Source organism: Dipodomys ordii, unplaced genomic scaffold (assembly GCF_000151885.1).
Source record: "Dipodomys ordii isolate 6190 unplaced genomic scaffold, Dord_2.0 Scaffold68, whole genome shotgun sequence".
Classification (NCBI taxonomy): domain Eukaryota; kingdom Metazoa; phylum Chordata; class Mammalia; order Rodentia; family Heteromyidae; genus Dipodomys; species Dipodomys ordii.
In genome coordinates, this window is record NW_012267284.1 from 1,893,516 (window position 1) to 1,914,912 (window position 21,397).

Here is a 21,397-nt window from a genome sequence, read left to right on the forward strand (position 1 = left end):
CCTGCTGGGGTGCACTTAGTCAGGAAAGGGTGGGTGCTATGGGGCACCCTCTGCAGGCCAGGGCAGGATGGGGCACAGCCTCAGCCATGACCATGTGTCACCAGAGCCCAGCAGCTACAACCTGGCTCCCCTGCCTGCCCAGGGGCTGAGGTTTTCTCTTAATCAAATGGATATGAGCCCTCGCTATGGGCTTATCCAGTGTGGGCTCTGCCCCATTTCCACATCCACAGGAAGGTGAATCCCACAGAAATCCACCCTCCCTCTTACTAGGCTGGGTGGGGCAGCACTAAACACACTAAAAGCAGCATGTAAAGAGATGGGGTCACTGCAATACCACCACCAGTACCCCATGACCCTCAGGTCTGGCAGCATATTCACACACGTTCTACCCAGGAGTTAAAGTCACTGGAAGAGTCCTCAAGGATTGGAAGCATAGTGGGCATGGCTCACCCATGTTCCCAAAGGCACAGAGACCAAAGGGTCCTAAGGGGCAGAGAAGAGGTAGGGACTGAGGTCCTCCTGACAGGTTACCCTAAGCTTTTTGTTACACACAGCCAGGAGCAGCCTTAAATGCTCTGTCTCTAGCCATAATGTCTAAGCGTTTGCCTGAGTTCGTCAAGTAACTTAACATGCTGTGAAGATATAGATTGAAGTTGCTGCACTTTTTTTTTTTTTTTGACAGCACTAAGATTTGTTCTCAATGCTTCATGCTTGCTAGGCAGGGGCTCCATCACTTGAGCAACACTCTAAGCCCTCTGTGTTCTGGTTATTTGAGATAGATGTCTTACTTTTTTATTCTGGATGTGACTGGATTGCAATCTTCTTATTTATACTTCCCATACAGCTAGGTTGACAGGCATGTACCACTATGCCCATCTTTTTCTGTTGAAATAGAGTCTTGCAAATTTATTTTGCCTGGGCTGGCCTGGAACAACTATCCTCCTGATTTCAGCCTCCCAAGTAGTTGAGATAACAGATAGGAGCCACGAGCAATGGCTGAAGCAGTGGCTCAGATGTTGGCCCCATGAGTGCTGAGTGCCCAAGACAACTGTCCACTGTATTTCCATCTCCTCTGCAAGGCGGGTGCCTGTGCACATGGTGTTGCTGGACAGTGCTTCATGAGGACAGGCCCTGAGAGACAAAAGCATAGGCTTGGGACACTTGCTCAATGCAAACTACCTCCTTGTCTTTATGCTCAAACGGTTAATGTGAGAACTGATCAGGCCATGAGATATCAAGGAACAGACACTGTTGTCAGCAAAGGCATGCAGTGACATCCAGGTCCCAGACGACGTGATGCTAAAGGGCAGCATACAGGCTTTGCCCCCCCAAGAATGTGCACAAGGATAGGGATACAACTGGTGGTGCAATCCTGGGTCAGCATGCACAGGACCCTAGGTTTCATCTCCAGCACTGAGAAACAACTCACTAAAATCAAGCATGCAGGGCTGGGAAGGTGGCTCAGTGGTAGAGTGCTTGCCTTGCATGCATGAGGCCCTGGGTTTGATTCTTCAGCACCACATAAGCAAAAAACAAAAAAGCTGGAAGTGGTGCTGTGGCTCAAGTGGTAGAGCACTAGCCTTGAGCTGAAGAGCTGAGGGACAGTGCCCAGGCCCAGAGTTCAGGCCCCACGACCGGACCCAAAAATAAAAATAAAAAAAATAAAATCAAGCATGCATCAGGTGAACCCTATTCACAAAGGCAAGGAAAACGCATCAGCAGTATTGGGGTACATGACTGCCAGGCCCTAGGACTCAGTGGTGATACCTGGAGAGGCCAGAGGCCACTTAGAAGAGGAGGGCACCATCCTGGCAGCTAACCACAGTGTCCTGCCCGTTCACACAGACAGAAGTCAAACACCAGCAGCTTCCTGAGAAGGACAATAAAACACCAGGCCACTATGGCCACTCCAACAGCCTCCAGAGCCAGGCACAGCCCATACACAAGTCAGCCAGGGTGCCCTCCTGTGGTGAACAATGGAAAATCCAAAGGATGCCAGGACTGGCAGGGTACCTGGGGAGCAGTCCTGGAGGAGTCCCTGCTGCCATGGGCCCTGTGGTGTGCAGATGGGGCCCAGGGGAATGAGGGGAACAGGTGTAGAATGCCAGTGAGGTGATGCTGGGTCCCTTGTAGGTGTGACACAGTGTGCACTCAGGCTCCAGCTCACACCCTTCAAACTCCTCAGTCCGAGAAACAGCACAGCTCCAGCTCCATCAGTTTCTAGTCCTCATGCGCCCAGCCTGCTCCAGGCAACAACGGAGGGAAGGGGAGGTTATAAAGTGGCACAACCACTGGGCATGTACTTGTGGCTACCACCCATTCCACTTGTCCCACCACAGGCCTTTCCTCAATATGGCTGATGTCTACAACCTATACTTTCACAGCAGCTTTGCCACCAGAGCCCAGCCTGGACACCTGTCACCTCCCAGCCACCAACCAAATCTTAAGAGCCGCACACAGCCCCGTCTTCACTCCTAGCATAGGAGACACTGCCTGTGCGGCTGTATTATTGCATGGGTGCATGTACTGTGAAAACCCATAAGCCTGGCCATATGTGGACCATATCTCAGGGTCTTGTGAGGGGGGCGGGGACACTGATATTGTGTGTGCCCAGGGGCAGGCGCTTGGTTACTACTGTAAGGGCAGCACAGTCATTTCTGAGATCTGAGCAGTGTCCTGGGTTCCATGGCTGCCTGTTTTCAGAGCACCGCCCCGTGGCTGCCTGAGGGCATCACCCTGCAGGGTAAACCAAGCAAGGGCAGGAGGAGAAGCGGAGAGGTAGAGGAGCAGGCAGGCCTGGAGTGAGCACTCAAGAGAGGCCCTGTCAGCCTGTAAAGGGCTTCCAGCAGCTTTCCAGGCAGAGAAAGTGGTGGGCTGACACAGTCCAGGGACTTCTGCAATGGTCTCACCCCACCCCAGCGTCCCCAAAACAAAGTGGTGGGCCAGGCGCCCAATACTGAAACCCCACAGCTTCCACCAGAACCCCCAAGTTTACATTTTAAAAATGCCTCTAGTTTGTAAGTATTCTTCATAATGTTGGTAACAGGTTCTGATGACAAAGCTGGGCTTTAGCCAAGACCGCCCTGTAGCAGCCGCTCTGCTGCGATCTAGACAAATCAGCCCTCAGGCTTTGGCCCTTGTGATCTGCTGGCATCCAGGGACAGGAGTAGACTTCTCGATCCTGGGACCCTCAGGTGCATGACGCTCCCCACCCTCCCTACAGATCTGGGGTGAGAAGATGGTGAACCACCTTTGACTGAAAAGCCCATATCCATGTTCCCAGGAGGGTGCTAGCTCAGGAGCCCTTGCTTCCTGTGCCCTGCCCTGTCACTCCTCACATCACAGGCCTTCAAGAGGCCACAGTACCTGAGTCCTGGGCCCAGGAGGTGGGTAGTTCATCCAGGAGCACCCCAAACCTGTGAACCCTGTGAATAACATCTGACCCCACAGAGCCCCGCCCCAACCAGCTCATTGTCTCGCAGTAGCAGTGGCACCAAGCATCTACCTACAATGACAGGCATGGTCTGGCAGCATAGGGTCTGTCCCTCCATCCCTGCACACAGGGCACAGGAACAGTGGGCTTCAGAACAGAGTCCAGCCCTCCCTTCACAGCTGGAAAACCTGAGTCAGAATCAGAGAGGCTGGTCTACTCTAGAATACTGGCAAGTGGGTGTTCAGGGCAGGCACTGCCCTGTCCACTGTGGGGAAGACTAGACAAATTAGACAGGGCAGGAAGCCCAGGGGGCCTTCAGCACCCCCACAGTCACACATCCCAGCTACCATAGACCACCACCACCACCACCACCACCTCTGCAAGGGTGGGGGTGGAGGTCTATGCTGCCAGGGGCAAGGCACATGGGGCAGGGAGTCAGGGACCATCCTGCAGGATGGGGCAGAATATGAGTTTGTAAAACGATCCATCAAGGCCACCAGAGAAGCCAGGAGCAGCAGCCACACAGAGAGACTTGGGGGCCAAGTGTGAGGAATGTCAGGAGAAGCTCTCAGAGGAAGAGGGCAGGTGGTAGCTACCTGTGGTCCCACTAACCTCAGGACCAGTGAGCTGAGTACGGCCTCACCCGAGCTCATCATCAGGCAGGGGCTGCCATGGTGAGCTGACACAGGACAGTGTGGGGCTGCCAGGAGGCAGGTGGGGAGAGGGAGCCCAGGGTCTGGTGGACATCCTGGAGGAGGGAGACACCCACCGGCTACAGAGGTAGGCAATGGAGAAGAGGCCATTGCCATCCAGGGCCCTAGATTTCTCTTCCCTGGGAGTCAAGCACTGGGGCTCCAGAGAAGAGTCTAGCTCCTAGAATAGGGCTCAGTACCAGATTCCATCAAGTGGCTTCAATCTCCCACCCTTAGGATGACAGCAATGCCCCCTTAAGCCAAGGGGCCTGGGTGAGGTGCCCAGGATACTTTCCTGCCTGACTCAGGAGGCCAAAGCAAGCACGTGAGACTGGCAGTATAGAGTGCAGCACCAGCCAGGGGCTGAGCATAGCACTGCATCCCCTTGCAGGTGTTTTCCCTGGTGCCATCTGTGACCACAGATGGGCTAGGTATTGCATAAAGTCCCCAAGGGTTCTTCCCCCCCCCCAACATGGCACAAGCTTTGCAAAGGGGTGTAAGCACCAAGGAAGAGGAACGTAAAGCCTACAGCATCCCAAGTTTCCACAGGGCTACCCTAGGAGAAGCTGAGAAGAGGAAACCGCTCCCCAAATCCATTACCTTGTGTGGCCACAGCTCTCCCTTCAGAACCTGGGGCCTCCGCCCAGGACCTGCTGCTAGTGCTGTAGCCTCCTGGCACAGTCCAACTGTGTGCGGTAGGCAGGGTAGCAAGGGCTGCTCAGCATTGCAGTCAGAACTCCGTTACCTGGCACCCAGGCCACACAGCATCTACTGTCCCGGTTCATCCTGTTATCAGAGAGAGAGGGCCAAGACCCCTGATCAGGACTGGGCTACCATGGCCCCGGGTGAGTGCTGGGAGAGGCTCGGGAGCGCATAGCTGGCTGGCATAGGTCCTGAGCACTTAGAGTCTGGGTGGGGTTTCAGCTCCTATTTTAAGTTGCAAACGTTGCTGCTTTCTGGGAGGGGCTGTGTGAGGGCCAGCACGCATCTGCAAGAGAGCCCTGAAAGCTGGGGCTCAGCTCGGCACACGTCACCCCTCCATCCAGTACAGGGAGATTTGAATGTGTGTGGTCATGTGACCAAACCATACACTACTTTAAACCCAGTGTGTGTGGTTTGGATGACTTCAGGCCAGTTCCTGTTTCTTCTTATGAACTGTAGATTTCTGTGCCTGCCTGGCTTCAGCGAGTAGAGCAGCAGAAGCTAGGCCAGGAGCAGAAGTCTGGCTCCAAAGAGCTCCTTCCATCCCAAAGAAGAGACACAAGCTGTCCATCTGCAGGCAGCAGAAGCAGCCTTGGCACAGGTAAGCATCTGTCCACCTCTATGGGAGGTGGCAGACCTGCCATCCATCCTGGCTTCCACCTCTTGAATCAGCACTGGCTGGGGGATGGGGAGGCCTAGAGAAAGTTTGCTGCTGTGGTGGGAAGTTTCTTTGTGAACTCAAACTTTCCACTACAGGTTGGTTGTCATATGAAAAAAAAAAGCAGCTGTTGCTCTAGGCTTTGTGTGGAGATGACTGCAGGCACTAACATCGCACTAAAAGAGGTTGAGAGGCTCTAGTGGGTGCCCAGAGGGGCTGGAAAATGTTTCTGGGGGTCAGACTTTGCATTAATGGAGCTGCCAGATAAGTAACTAGTGCTGGGTCTTCTTGTAGAAAAAATCCCACAGATCTGAGTTGGCAGAGCACACAGCACATCTGAAATGCACACATGGTAATGGAGGATTCTGCTGGTTGGCTCTGGTGGGGTGAGGTAGGCATCCAGACGTGTACTTTTCCTTCCAGAGGACACTGGCAGGCAGGGCAGGGAGGAGCCTGTGGGAGCTGCGGCTGGACTTCCTGAGACAAGGGAGCTGGCCAGCCTCCGCACAATACAGGCTCTGTGCTCCCAATACTTTAGTATAACAGTAGTGTCCCTGTGAGTGAGGGCAAGAAATAGAGCTAGCTGGAGCCCCCACATGCAGGTCCATTTCGCTTCATAAGGCCACTGGACAGAGCTCCCTGGGATGCTCCATAATGCACTCCAGGGCTTGTCATCAGCCCAAAAACAAGCATGTGTGAAACTGGCCTCGCTGCCCCCACAGACCAGCAGGAAATGTGCTTGCTCAGAAGCAACAGCCAGCTCAGCCTCTGGGCTGCCCAGGACAGGGCTTGGCCAAACACATTGAGTCTGCCTAGCCAGGTGGCCCTCGGAGCTCAGGGTTCTATCAAAACCTGTTAAGTGAGCAGCCAGCCAGGGGGCCAGTAAATGGAAGGAAGGGCTGGGCAGTGGAAGTAGGGAGCAGCAGGGCTTGTGGGTTCTACAGAGGGCAGGCTGCTGGGCGAGGGTCCACCCACAGCCCCACACAACCCCTCACGATAGGTAGCAGCTCATGCAGAGCGAGGGTTGCCCCTCAGTTCTCAGCCCAGGCCCTGCCCCATGCTGCTCTTTCTTCCGGGTCACTGCTGGACACCAGGACTAGCAGACACCGTGTGAAGATTGGGTGGGAAAGGGCTGGAGAACCTGGCTCTTACCACACTGAGCCAACCACAGGCAAGGGTCATGTGTTTCCATAGCTATGCGTTAGTGCTGTGCTCCTGGTGTATGGGTATGTTGACCAGGTATGTACATGCATGTAGGCAGAGTTGTGTTTGTGTTTCCTGGCAATGCATGCACATATATGTACACAGCATATTTATGTGTATTTGCATGTGTCCAGTGTGTGTATAGCAGTCTATGTGTGACACATATGTCTTCTTCAGAAGATCCAGAAAAGCAAAGTGGGCTCTGTTATCTTTCTCCTTTCATTAGATTATTTTTCACATCTTAGGCAGAGACTCAAATAGTCCCTGAAAACAAATAGCCTTGGGACCACCAGGGGGAGGCCAGGAGCAGGGAGCTGAGGACTTCCTACGCTGCCTTCCTTGACTCATGGGTCACAGCCAGAGGCAGATGGCCCTGGCCGGCTCCCATACACCACTCGGATGTCAGTCTAAAGCCCCTCTGCAGCTACTCCACACCGAGCTGGCCAAGGGCTGGGGGCGTAGGACATCAGGCCACGTATGCAGAACAGCAGTGAGTCATTGGAAGTTGCCTCTGCCTGCAGGAGCCAGGGAGACTGAAATGGAAACATGACTGGGCCAACAGCAAAAGCTCTTGGCCAAGTCCTGCCCAAGAAGGCAGGGCTTCAGAGTAAGCAGAGTGGACTGCCACTAATGCCATTGTGCGCTCCATCCTGATCACAGCCCCTGCCACCTCCCCCACAACTGAGTGACACGACTGCCAATGCCCTCGGTTGGGGCTAGGGAAACAACTGAGCTGTACCTCACTAGACCCGTGGGGCCACAGGCAGATCTTCTTGGTAGGGCTCATGGCCCCTGCCTGGTGGCTGAGGTTCATTCACCACCAGGCCACTTGCACGTAGGGCCCCTCAGATCATGTGGAGAATCCTGACCAAATTTCTGCAGACTTTGCACAAATGCAAAACAATCTGTAAGAGCAAAAGCTCCAAAACGGTTCAGTCCAGACAGAGAAGGACTTTGTAATTACTGACCTGGCACAAATTATGTAAGGATGGCAAAAACCAGGGCAAAGCACAGAAGACCTTCCAACTGGTGCACTGGACAGGGGTTGCACAGTTCCTGAAGGATGGACATTCAGCGGTCTGTAACAGAGCTGTGGGGTGAAGCATGAGACCCTGGCCTGTCTGGGGGAGGCAGAAGTGTCTGCCTCGCTGGGAGCTGTACAGGGGTATGGTTTGCCCTTTCCTCCTTTCCCACTCCCTAACTCTGGGAAAGCAACTGGTACTAGAGCCAGCCCATGTGTCCAGGAGCCAGTCGGAATCTGGAGGGCCTGAAGCTGCTGCGAGGGACAGAGCATTCTCAAGGCGCTGGCCCTGGGAAGCACCCCAGGGATCCAGGCTGACCTCAGCAGCCCTTCCTCAGGGCTTGGGAGTGGCTCTGAGCCCCTGGTTCTTAGCCTGAGGATGGCTGCCATGGAGTGCCCAACCCTCTGCCAGGAATTCTGGGGCTTTGCTTTTTCTGGAGTTAAAAGTATAATTCCAGCAGGAACGAAGAATGGTGTGGCTGCCTGGGAAGACTCAATAGTGCCAGGATGACCGCAGGAGCCAGCAATGCCACTCGCAAGGACATGTACCCTCCTAAGCAGGCCCACCGCAGCCACTGCTGCCTGCAGACACCAACCTCGCATACCTGCCAGCACAGGCCAACACCACGTACTCAGCAAGAGGACACGTGCCAGGGAGGGCATCATGCCCCATGAGAAAGAAAGCTGGCTTTTGCAGCAGCTTTGCACACAGATCCATCTCGTGTTACTCTAAAGTAAAAGTTCAGGAATAGAAAATGGACACTTGGTGGTGGCAGAAGAGATAGATGAAGGGGCTGGGTATTAATGGGGGGTGGGAGACAGCGAGGGGACTGTTCCTCTTGCTTATGTGGTGGTTACAGTCATTGTATGATCAGGTCCTCCATGGTTCCCACCAAGGAAAAAGTGTGTCACTGTAAGTTCTTTAAAAGAGCCATTAAAAAAAAAAAAAGGAGTGCCAAGTTCTCAGCAAAAACTATCTAGGTTCTGACTTGGGTCACTGTGTCCACTAGCTGGTGAGCCAAAGACGAACATCTCTCAGTGACTCATTATGACCACTGCAAGCAAGACTGTAGCTGCAGCACCTGTCTCATGTGGAAGCCCAGGTCTGAGTAGATGACCAAATTCCAAGTGTCCCATCAGGGTCTGGCATGTGGCATGATGCCAAGAGAGGATGCCATCCACCTAGGTGCCAGGCTCCAGTCACTCTCCCTCTCCATCACTCACTTGCTGTGGTTCTAGAGTTAGGGAGATGTTGGAGAAGAGAATTTCAAGGCCCAGAAGCTCCCAGGATACAGGGAGCCAGAAGAGGGAGCCAGGAGACTGAGCAGCAGAAGCAACCCGTGCAAGGCCCAGGAGGATCAGTGCTGTGTGCTCTAGTTACACAGTCTCTTCAGTCAACAAGCAGCCAGTGGCCACTCACGCCTGAAATCCTAGCTACTGAGGAGGCTGAGATTTGAGGATTGAGGTTAAAAGCCAGCCTAGGCATGAAAAGTCTGTGAGACTCTCATTTCCAATTAACCAGCAGAGCCAGAAATAGAGCTGTGAATTAAATGGTAAGAGCACTAGCCTTGAGCAAAAAAGCTCAGGGACAGCACCCAGAGTTCAAGCCCCAGGACAAGGACCAGCATGCACACATACACACTAAGAGGAAAAAAAAGAAAACAGAAAAGGAAAGGCAGGAGCTGGAAGCTCATACCTATAATCCTAGCTACTCAGAATCACAGTTCAAAGCCAACCGAGGCAGGAAAGTCCATGAGACTCTTCAATTAACCACCAGAAAACCAGCAGTGAGTGAAAAGAGCTCAAGGACAGTGCCCATGCCCTGAGTCCAAGCCCCATGACCTCCACAAAACAATAATAAATTTTAAAAAAGAAAGAAAGAAAAGGAAAGAAGTGGCCAGGGGGCCTTGCAGGCAAGCCTGGCACCAAGACCTGACAATGTGTGATTGTGGTCTGGCCCTCTAGGTAGCACGGGGTGATCAGCTGTACCAGGGCAGCACACACAGGGGGCTCGGTACTGCATGGGGCTGAGGGTCCTACTGTGCCTTGAGGAGCCCTAAACAAATATACAGGACTACACTGTGCTAAAACATCAACTGGGGAGGGGTTTAGCGTGGATGTAGACAGAGGTGTGGGCAGAATGGAGAGCCTGAGTGGTGCCATGTGATATCTATGCCCAGTGCCCACCACTGAGCAGTCACGTGGCCTTCTCTCCTCTCTTCTAGTGCACACAGTCAAGGCAGGAGACCCAGGAGCTAAGCTGAGCCTCCACACGGAGTGGCCCAAGTGGCAAGTGGAGGGCAGAAAGTTGCTGCAGTGGAGCTCTAAGCACTGAACAAGGTGCCCTCTTGCCCTAGAGAGCAAGGTGCTCTCACTCAGGGCCAGGCTACAGCCACACCGGAGGGCTGGGCAGACAGCTCCTAACCATGGAGATCCACAGACACACCACCTGACACCACACTGTCCACTCAGCACAGACCAGCTGTGGACAGAGACTGACATCTGCACAACACTGTTTCCCAGATCCTTCCCATTGTACTGATGAGATGAAAATCTTCTTCTCAGACTAGTCATGATTCTTCATTTCCAAGCCACCTAACCCTTAAGTAGTGGTGAATTAGAATAGTCACAACTCACTGCTGCGTCTTGAGCCAGAAACACACCTAGGGAGTGTCTATAGCATGAAAGGTAGATTGGCCTTGAGGTACCAAAACACCACCAGAACATCAAAGGGGACCCCCAAAATGCAAAATCTGAGTTCAAATCTCAGTAAACCCCCTTCCAAAATCAAAACCAAAAACAAACAAAAATAAAATCTACAATTACCTTAGCCAAGCAGTGGCTCAAACCTGTAATCCTAGCTATTTTGGAAGCTGAGATCAGGAGGATTGTGGTTTGAGCTAATCTGGCCAAAAAGTTTGTGAGACCCTCCTCCAATCTTTTTTTTTTTTTTTTTTTTTGGTCATGGGTCTTGAACTCGGCCTGGGCGCTGTCCCTCAGCTCTTCAGCTCAAGGCAAGTGCTCTGCCGCTTGAGCCACAGTGCCACTTCTGATTTTCTAGTGGTTTATTGGAGGTAAGAGTCTTACGGACTTTCCTGTCCGGGCTGGCTTTGAATCGTGATCCTCAGATCTCAGCCTCCTGAGTAGCTAGGATTACAGGCATGAACCACCGGCACCTGGCTTCCTCCCCCACTCTTAACTAATATATATGTTATATTAGCATCTGTTATCCCAGCTACACCAAAACTGTAAGTAAGAGGATCTTAGTCCAAGGTCAGCTTTATCTGAACAATAACCAAAGTCTCAAGTAATAGAACACCTGCGTAGTAAGTTCAAGGCCCTGAGTTCAAATCCAAAGTACTGCCAAAATCAAAAGAACAACAGCAAAAAGATGAGTCCAAAGGCCAGCACACTGTGCCATGAGCAGGTACCCTTCCCAAGGCCAGTGAGTTATTCTAAAGACCCCCTCTTCTTCTTCCTCCTCCCCCCATACCACATGGTCTGAGTGTATCAAGGTGCAGGCAGTGGCAGATCAGTCCCTCCAGCCAAGAACCTCCAAGGCTTATTGCCAGAAACAAAGTCTGCCCCAAATTCCTATTCCTGGATATGCGGGCTTTGTTATGACAGAAAATCATTTCCTAAAATGTTTTAAAAAAAACTAGGAGGAGGGAGGGTAAGTTTCTAAAAAACAAGTAAACAAAAAAACAAGACACAAGGAATTACATTGTGAAACCTCTCCAGACACCCCCAGGCTGGCAAGGGGGTTAATATGGCCAGGTATACAGACGTCACCCCTGAGAGCCAGCACTCTGGACTGGTAGGAGCCTCCTGCTCGACACCAGGAAACCCAAGGGGCCATACAAAAGCCAAAGCAAACATACTTCAGAGCAAGTTGCCTTCATCTGTCAGTAATTTTTGAATGGAAGTTTAAGTAGGGCACTCAATATGTTGTATTCCGAGATAGCCAAAGACAGAAATCAAAAGAAGCTTCAAGACATCTTCAAGGAATATAAAAATCTTGAAGCTTAAAAAGTGCCAGTTCTCAAAGGCCCTAATAGAACCTTTAGAAACAAGAAGTGCAGGGGGCTGGGAAGGTGGCTCAATGGTAGAGTGCTTGTCTTGCATGCCTGAGGCCCTGGGTTCAATTCCTCAGCACCACATAAGCAAAAAAAGCTGGAAGTGGCGCTGTGGCTCAAGTGGTAGAGCACTAGCCTTGAGCTGAGGGACAGTGCCCAGGCCCACAGTTTAGGCCCCATGACCAGACCCCCCCCCCTCCAAAAAAAAAAAAAAAGAAACAAGAAAGCACAACAGGGAGGATGCCTGAGCCACAGCTCAAGAGAAAGGAAAGAAGCCCGTAAGAGGGTCGCACCTCTGGTCTGCAGGTGAGCAGAAAGGTGGAGAGCATGAGGCTGCAGAGATACCTGAAGGCAGGAGAGCTGACAGGAGGTAATGGATGACATGACCAAGTCACAGAAAAGCCCAGGCCAGACCTGGACATGCGAACACCCAGCACACTAGGTAGTTAACTGCCTGTGTATCAAATAAGCACGTCTGTGGGTACATGGCTGAGCTTAGGATGCACAGAACCATAGTGGGGTGATAAGCCAGCAACAGCTGTTCATTCCTACCATACTGCCAAACCACCTGTACACAATCTGTAGCCACACTGTGTGCATCTGCCAGGCTGGCCAGGAGCAAGCTATGCTTCAAAACACCCCTACACATATAAGTACACACGTGTGCACACACATTCCTCACCCATGGGCTGAGCCCACCCACACCAGCAGCCCATCCCTTCGGTACCCCAGGAAAATTATGCTTCCAATTTGATTGCCTTCTTTTCTTTTAATAAACAGCAACGTTATCTCCCAACCCCAACTACTATTTAGTTAAAATTTAAAGGAAAGGAGGAGACAATTGTATGGAAACACAATTATTTCACTGACCAAAGATGGTGTAAGCCTGTCAGCATGGTGATTTAAAGCCCTAAACCCAGGAATTTACAGCTCACTGTAATAAAGTAATCCACAGCTCAAAGAGCTGGATGCCTGACAACGCCCAGAGAGCCAGCAAACCATGCTGCTCCTTGAGCCCCCAGTGTCTGTGTTGAGTAGGAAGAGCTCCAAAATGAAGGACCAACTTGTTAGCATGTCCCAGAATTTCTCAGACTCACAGCCAGATTTCAAATGCAGAGTTAGGCCCTGCCTGCATCCAATGTGGATTCTAGGCGATTCTGCCAGGGGCCAGGGGCCAGAGGCCAGGGCCAGCCTGTGCAGGAAGCTCTGATGACTCAGGGAAGAACTTCCAGAACTCTGCTCCTGGTGGGCTTCTGGGAGACAGAAGCCATCGCCAGGAGATTGTTCACAGGGCACACCCTTGTTCCTTACCCTGAGCAGTGGCATTTAGATGTGGCTGAGAGTGATGAGGACAAGGTTGTGAGACTGGCAGGGCTGTTCAAAGGTGGGACAGAATTTTTGGGACAGAATTTTACACAGACACACACAGACACAGACAGACACAGACACAGACACACACACACAGAGTCCCCTATGCTGTGTACATGGCACTGGCCACAGCTCCATGGGCTCAGCAGCAGGGTGGCATGTTGGAGACAAAGCTTTGAGCCCACACATGCTGACACAAAGGCGGGGCCAGCCTGTGACTATGTGGCACATGCTTCCGTTACAGGGGTGTCAGCTCTCAAAGATGAGCTCCCACAACATGTCCTGGATCCAGTACCCAAGCCACGTGTCCCCAGCTGTGGAGGATGTCATCGCTGTCCAGAGCGTCATCTCCAGATGCACACATGTGTATGTGGTTCTGTGCATCCCACTGAGCCTGGCCACTGGTCTCTTCAACCTGATCACGTTCATCCGCAGCCGAGCCAAGCTGGGGGTGCTGGACAAGCAGCTCTTGGGCCTCACTGTCACCTGCATCATTATGACCCTGCTGTCACTCAGCACTGCCAGCAGGCCCAACTACATGCACACCACCAACCTGGGCTGTGGGGTCCTGTCCTTCTTCGCCAATGTCTGCTACTTCACTGCCCAGTACTTGCAGGGGGCCATGCTCATCCCAACCCTTCTGCCAGGCTCCTCGTGCCATCTACTCCTGGGAAGCCAGGGTGCCCTGAACCCTGCAGCAGGCCTGGCCGCCATTGGGGGCTGTGCCATCTGCAGCTCACTGATCATGATGGCTCTGCTGGGCACATCCGGAGAGCTGCACAGAACCACCCTGTGCCAGGTGGACCCACTGACCACTTGGCCAGAATATGAAATTGTCAAGTTCAGTCTGGGCTTCGGGCTGGCCCTGGCCTTCAAGCTGGTTCTCTTGGTCCTATGTGCCACCCAATCAACCTGGCGGGCAGCTCCGGCCCAGAGGGACACGGCCTCTGCCTGCGGTGTGGTGCTGGCTGTGGCTCTGAACATGTTTGCCTGCCGACTCCTCTACAACACAGTGCTCCTCCAGCGGGCCAGGCGGAAGCTGCAGAGGGACATTGGCTCCCCAAGGGATGAGCTGCTCATGAACCTGGCAGAACTGGTCCTGTTTGGGGAGAGCTGCATCAACGCCCTGGCCACCCTCCTCCTGCACAAGCCCTGCAGGCTTGCACTGCTGGGCATCCTGGGACACCTCAGCCAGAGATGTAGAGGACAAGAGGCTGACAACAGCGTCTCCCTGCACAGAGTGGCAAGCTAGGGCTAAACCACACAGACAGATGGACACCATGCCTGTTCTAGGTGTTCAGGAAAGACTCACAGAGATGCCACAGGGATGTAGGCATGCTTGGAAAGTTCATTAGACAGTGGTTTTAGGGCCTTCTACTCAGTCCATGAAAAAGCACCATGGTTCCATGAGTGACACCCAAGCACGAAATGACGAGGGCAGGAGCTGGGCGCTGCACACTCAGCCTGACATCTTCCCCAGCACTGTCGTAGCCAAGTGACAGAAAGAGACACCAGTCAGCACAGACATTCTCCAGCACCCCTAGGCCATACCATGTGCTGCTCCTCATGCCACTGCCGTTCAACCCCCCAATACTGCCAAGGTGTCTGGGCGATGGAAATCTGGTCAGGGACAAAGAGGTTCTGTCTTCACATCTGTCATCACCATGTAGCTCTGTGATTGTCACCTACTCACTGAGAATCCCTGGAACAGCGGGACTGAACCCAGTGCCTACAGTGTCCCAGAGCAAATAGGTAGGGACACCCTGTGGCTAATCTGTGGGAGGGTAGCACATGCATTCTCCCATCTGAAGGTCTGTGGACAAGTTGAGAGCATGAACTCTAAACGTTTGTGTCCACAGCTGCTACCCATCATTCCCACTGGATTTTTATCAAGACTTTGTTAAGTAAAGACCTATACCAAGGCCTTTATGAAATCTATGGCTGCGTAGTTTCAGGTATTTTTGGGGGGAGGGGAGAGGTGATCAGCTGTGGGGCTTGCACTCGGGGCCTGGGAACTACTATCCCTCAGTTCTTTATGTCAAGGCAAGTGCTCTACCACTTGAGCCACAGTACCACTCCCGGTTTTCTGGTGGTTAATTGGAGATAAGAGTCTCACAGACTTTCCTGCCTTGGTTGGCTTTGAATCATGATCCTCAGATCTCAGCCTCCTGAGTAACTAGGATTACAGGCGTAAGCCACCAGCACCCAGCTTAGTTTCAGTCTTAATGACATTCTGTAACTAAAGAATAAAAGAATGTCTATGGTAAGCTTTCTTGTTGATGTTTACATATCTGCATGATTCCTTCAGAGGAAAAGGATTCTGGATCCCAGGCAAGTAGGTGGCTTTAGCAATGATCTATGGACATTTCTAAATGCTTTCAAATGACCCCCTTGATATTTCCCCCTCCACTTATTTATTCACCTCCGTGGCAACCTTAATGTGGCATGTGTGTATGTGAGGTCTATCCACACACTCACAGCAGGCAGACAATGGGTAGACCCTGTTACCTGCATCAACACACAGAAGACAGTATCAGGGCTGCTTCTCCCAACATAGGTTTGAACTCAGCATCATGTTTACCAGATATGCTCTTGCTCTTTCGGTCATACCACCAGCTAAAGTTGCCCTGGTTATTTTATTTTGTGGGTAGTGGGGCTTGAACTCAAAGGCCTGGTCGCTGATCCTCAGTTTTTGTGTTCACACTCTGCCACTTTGCGCCACAGCTCTACTTCTGGTAGAGGGAAGTCTCTTACATGATCCTCAGATCTCAGACTCCTGAGTAGCTAAGATTACAGGTGTGAGCCACTGGCACCCAGTTGCTCTGGTTATTTTTTAAGGTACTGTCTTGCTTTTTTGCCCAGGTTGTCCTAGACTTCGATCCTTCTACTTATGTTTCCAACTATGGCTAAGATAACAAATGCTCATCAAAACATCCAGCTTTTTCTGTTGAGGTGGGGGTCATGCAAATTTTGTCCATTAGCCTGGAACCAGGATCCTTTAGATCTCTGCCTTTCAAAGAGCTTTATAGGCATTAGCTCCTGACACCCAGCCAACACAGGGTGGGTTTTGTTTGTTTTTAATTTTGTGCTTATGCTATGACTTAAACTGTCCCTGGGCTTTTGTGCTCAAGACTAGTGCTCTACCACATGAGCCACAGCAATACTTTCACCTTTTTGGTGGTTAATTGTCGATATGAGTTTCATAGACTTTCTTGTCCAGGCTAGCTTCCAATGGCAATCCTTAGATCTGTCTCCTGAGTAAGTATGATTACAAGTGTGACACATGAGCACCAAGAAAAGCAACTTCTTTTGAGAGCCTTTTATGAACTTCAAGGTCTTTTATGAGCTTGTCAAGGTCTATAGATGTCTATATTTAGAGCCAACTTAACCTGTACACCTAAGCTTGGGTCTCTACTGACTGTCATACACTTGGATATAGTTTGAGTTGTGTCTCTCAAGTCTCATTTGCTGGAAGCTTGGTCCCAGTGTGTGACTTGGAGGTAAGATGGTTAAGAAGTGGGGTCCAGTAGAAGACCACTCCAGGCTCCAACCTGACTTTCCAGGCCTGCCATGTAATCTCTCCCTCTTGACACATTCCACTGTGACATAACCCAGAGAAGGAGCCCCTCACCAAAGGCTGAATCATCAGGACCCCTGGATCTTACACTTTTAATCTTCAAAACTGTGACCTAAGCATGGCACCAGTGATTCATACCTGTAATCCTAGCTACTCAGGAGGCTGAGATCTGAGGATCATGGCTTGAAGCCACCTGGGGCAGACTTAAATTCGAAACTAATCTCCGATTAACCACCAAAAAGCCGGAAGTAGAGCTATGTATGTATGGTTCAAGTAGTAAAGCACTAGCCTTGAGTAAAAGAAGTTCAAGGACAGCACCCAGGTCCCAAGTCCAAGGACCAGGACCAGCAACAAAACAGAACAAAAGAACACTGTGACCTGAAATAAACCTCTTTTTTGTATAACATACCAGTGTCAGGCATTGTGATTATGATGGAGGATGGATTTATGCATGCATGTTCACAGCTCTATGCTGTCTGGCTGGAGAGATGAGGACAGCCAGCAGCCCTCTGGTAGCTGTGAGACCATTCAGTGTGGAGCTGGCTAGCCATCTCTGCTTCTAGCCAGACCAGCCTTGAGGACCCTCACTTACATGTGCAGCATGCAGCCCAGTTCCAGCAGACTGCCTCCAACTTTCTGGGGCTCTCTTCAAGTGGGGCCTCCTGTCCTGGGACTACATGCCAGCAATCCCAGCTCCTTCAGCATAGCCAGCTTCTATGTCTCTGCATGGATGCCTCCCTGAGCTGCGGACTGAGGCTGCCCAGACAGGAAGTGGTGAGACAGGGCCTCACCTTCTTGGATGTCTGACAGCAGCTGTTCCCTGTATCTGCCCTATTTCCAGTGGCTCCGGGCCAGTTCATTGAAAAATACTCTGCATTAGTTGCTGCCAACACCTCGTGAGCTGAGATGCAGACCCAGGTGCCCAGAGGCCCAAGGAGGCAAAGCTGCCTGCAGGGCTGGTCTGGGAGGCCTGGAGCTGCCAGCTACACTGAGTTCCTAAGCATTTCAGCCCTGGGAGTAATTTTAGAAACCCAACCGCAAAAATGTGCCTTGGTAGTTCTCAAACAGTAGGATCCTCTTAAAAAACAAAAAACAAAAGCTTACAGGGGGCTGAAACAGGAAACATTTAAAAGAAAAAAAAGTTCTCACTGGAGAAGAGGAAGAGGGAAGGGCAATAATGTTGGAGCATCGAGCGACCCCCAGGTCTCAGGACCCACCTAGGACCTTGATAAACAACTCTCAGAAGAGACTGGTTGTCTCCAGCAATAAGGTGATCCTGGGTGGGGAGCAGCTACCACAGCCCCAGCCTCTGCAGGCTCCAAGTAACATCACTTAGCTCTCACTGCAGGTTGGTGGAAAGAGCCCAGGACACCAGCAGATCTGTGAACTACACACACCAAGCTCTGGTTGTCACAACCCCTCAAGAATAAGAGGAAATGTCCCGAAGGCTCCCAGCAACCACGTAGCAGGTATTGCTACTCAAAAGTCAACATATGTGAAGCCAGCAGGACAGCTACGTGTGTTGTGGTCAGCCATGCACCAGCTCTGTGAGCTATAAATTCCTTCCCACACGGGCAGATAAGAAAGCTGATGCTCGCTTCCCCAAATAAACACTCCATAGAAATGGTACCTGTATTGGGCAACCTGTTGGCCACCTGGATACACTGCCACTCATGTCGAGGGACGGCCAGGCCCACGGCCAGAAGGTGAGGAAAGAACCACCGTTTACCACCCTCCAGGCACTGGTCATGAGGCCCAAGACATGCAGCCTAAAGTGAAGGTCAGGTGATAGCCCTGGCAAGTAAAGAAAATAAAAGGCTGAGTTTCATAGCCTCACATCCCAGATGGCCAGATGGGGTAGTGCCACACATTGGGCAGGCACAAGAAGACTCCAGTCACCTTCAAGTGTCAGGACTGTCCCATGTCCCACAAGAGAGCATTGGGCGCAGGAGACAAAGAAAGCAGGGAGAGACACTGCCAGCACTGGGGAAATTGGGGCTCTAGTCAGCACTGGCTCAGGACTTACAAAGTGACAAAGTTTGTGTGCAGGAGGGATGAGGGGACAGGGCCTCAGTGACTTTGATGGCTTCTGAAGCCAAGAATAGCAGCTTTACTGTATGGGCCCAGAGTCTACACACCCATTACACGGTATTCACTGTTCACAAGTGAAGTACCTAAGTGTTAATCACACTGGATTCTGCCATTTGCCCCATCTGAAGATAAGCCCTGAGAACTGAGCCATGCACCCCTTGTCTTTCCCTTTTAGTTTCTCAGATAGGGTCTTGGGCTTTTGTCCAAGCTGGCCTCAGATCACAAAGATCCTCCTACCTCTGCCTTCTCAGTAGCTGGTTAACTTCTTAATTGTTATTACAAAGATAATATACGGAGGGGTTATAGTTAGGTCAGGTAACGAACATTGCTATTTGGACAATGTCACCCCTTCCCTCACTCTCTCCAGTTTCTGACCCTCCCTGCCCTACCCCCCACTCCCCTCTCCCCACCTATAAGCTGTATAGTTCATTTTTAACATCATGTCCGGTGAGTAGCACTGTTGCATTTGTTCACTCTGTCCCTCTGTTCCTCTGCCTTACTTAAACCTCCCAAAGACAGATAAATGAACAAACAAGACAAAAAGAAAATGAAAATAGCAACAAAGGGTTGGCTAACTTCTTAAACACCCATAAGAACATTCATCCTGCATGGAACAAGTTTGTTGGAGACAGCCATGATGTGGTGTGGGGCCAGGATACTGGACCCAGACTCACCCTGGGCTGCCCTTTGGCAGTGGTTGCTGAGTGGCAACCCCTGGGCTTGGCCTGTCAGTAACTGAGTCTGGAAGCGGCCCCAGCTCTGGAGGGCGGCGTACCAACTCTGCACAGAGCACTGCTCGGCCACACCTTGTAGAAGGTCCTCGCCAAATGTCACACTTGGAACCAACAGCTCTCTCAGCTTGCTACAGCCTTCTACAAGACCATACTCAGAGAGCATCAACTGAGTTAAAGGGCCTAGATGCCCACCAGCTGGGTCCTGTCCCTGTCCCTGCACTAGCTAAAAGTATCACCAGATACATTACTCAACTATTAAAAGTTTTTGTTGATTTGCCAGTACTAGGGTTTGAACTCAGGGCCTTGCATTTTATTTTCCTTGCTTTGCTCAACTTGTGCTCTAGCATTTGATCTATGCCTTCAGTCTCACTTTTTGCTGATTATTTTGGAGATGGAATCTCATGGGCTTTTCTACCCTGGTTGGCCTCAAACCACAATCCATCAGATCGCAGCCTCCTGAGTACCTAGGATTACACTTGTGAGCTTCTTGTATCCTGTAACTACTGAATTCTTTAAACGAAAGGTCAGGCTCCAAGCGAGACCCTAAGGAGCCTTTCTGCTGCTGGCCCCGCATTTGGAGCACACAGATATAGCAGTGGTCACCCGGCTATCCCCTGGCAAAAGTGTGGAGGCAAGCGAATGGTGGGCCAGGGACTCCCAGGAGCCCAAAGCCGTCCTCACCAAGTTCTGAAGCCCAGAGCTTGAGTCTGTGAGCCCCAGGAGCAGCTATTTTTAAGTGCCACGCCTTGGCTATTTCAAGGGCTTGAGGCTTTATTTTATTTATTTAATTCAAGAGGAAGCTGTACTTTCTCATGACTCATTTCTTTCAAAATGGTGTCTCAAGCATTTTTAATGCAGGAATCATCTTGAGTTCATAAACTGGTCAGGAATTGTCTAAGAGCCAATAGGCTCTTCACTTTATCATGCCATTCAAACAAAAAGTGACTTCATTAGAGCAGGGTGGCTACAGCTGGAAGGGACCCCAAATACTAGTACTTTTCCACTAACAGAGGAAAAAAAAGGTAACACAGTACTGCTTAAAAATACATGGAACAGGCAGGCATGGTGGTACACACTTGTAATCAATCATAGTGCTCGGGAGGCAGAGGCAGGAGGAGGATGAGATCTAGTCTGAGATACATAAAGAAAAAGAAAAAATAATAAGCTGGGTGCTAGTGGTTCATCCCTGTAATGCTAACTCCTCAGGAAGCTGAGATCTGAGGATCCTAGTTCAAAGCCAGCCTAGGCAGCAAAGTCCATAAGACTCTTATCTCCAATGAATCACCAAAATGCTGAAAGTAAAGCTGTGGCTTAACTGGTAGAGCACCAATCCTGCTCTATCACTTGAAAAAGCCAAGAAAAAGCCAGGTACTGGTGGCTCAGGCCTATGTAATCCTAGCTACTCAGGAGGCTGAGATCTGAGGATCATGGTTCAAAGCCAGCCAGGCTGGAAAGTCCATGAGACTCTCATCTCCAATTAACCACCAGAAAACTGAAGTGGCGCTGTGGCTCAAGGGGTAGAGTGCTCACCTTGAGCTGAAGAGCTCAGGGACAGCCCCCAGGTCCAGAGTTCAAGCCCCACAACTGAAAAGAGAGAAAAAGAGAAAGAGATTAAGAAAGAGAGAGAGAAAGAAAAGGCTAGGAGATCGTGCCCAGGCCCCAAGTTCAAGCTCTGGTACCATTATAAATAACACTAAGAGGCACTACTCAAGGTCCCCATCCCAATGCCTATCAGCACCTGTGCCTGCCTCTCCCGCAGCTTTCCCTGGGCTCAGACTCTAAAGCAAGGGCAACCACCAGTAGGTGGGGCACTTGGAGACACAGCCATATGGTCCAGGACTC

At 51.2% G+C, this 21,397-nt stretch overlaps 2 protein-coding genes across 3 annotated transcripts in view; one reads left to right on the top strand and one right to left on the bottom strand.

Moving 5' to 3' along the window:
- Positions 1-21,397, bottom strand: part of LOC105990856 (chromosome unknown open reading frame, human C7orf50) — a 103,825-nt gene that overhangs the window by 44,849 nt on the left and 37,579 nt on the right. The window lies entirely within an intron of this gene.
- Positions 5,279-15,118, top strand: LOC105990955. 2 transcript variants are annotated; one of them, XR_001175342.1, is made up of 2 exons: positions 5,279-5,428; positions 6,934-8,627. XR_001175342.1 is itself a non-coding variant. In XM_013023490.1 (2 exons), the coding sequence occupies exon 2, from the start codon at positions 13,416-13,418 to the stop codon at positions 14,403-14,405; it is 990 nt and encodes a 329-aa protein (XP_012878944.1). In that variant the 5' UTR covers positions 5,279-5,428; positions 13,398-13,415; the 3' UTR covers positions 14,406-15,118. The 2 variants fall into 2 exon arrangements, 1 of the variants encoding a protein (XP_012878944.1); XM_013023490.1 differs by lacking the exon at positions 6,934-8,627 and adding an exon at positions 13,398-15,118.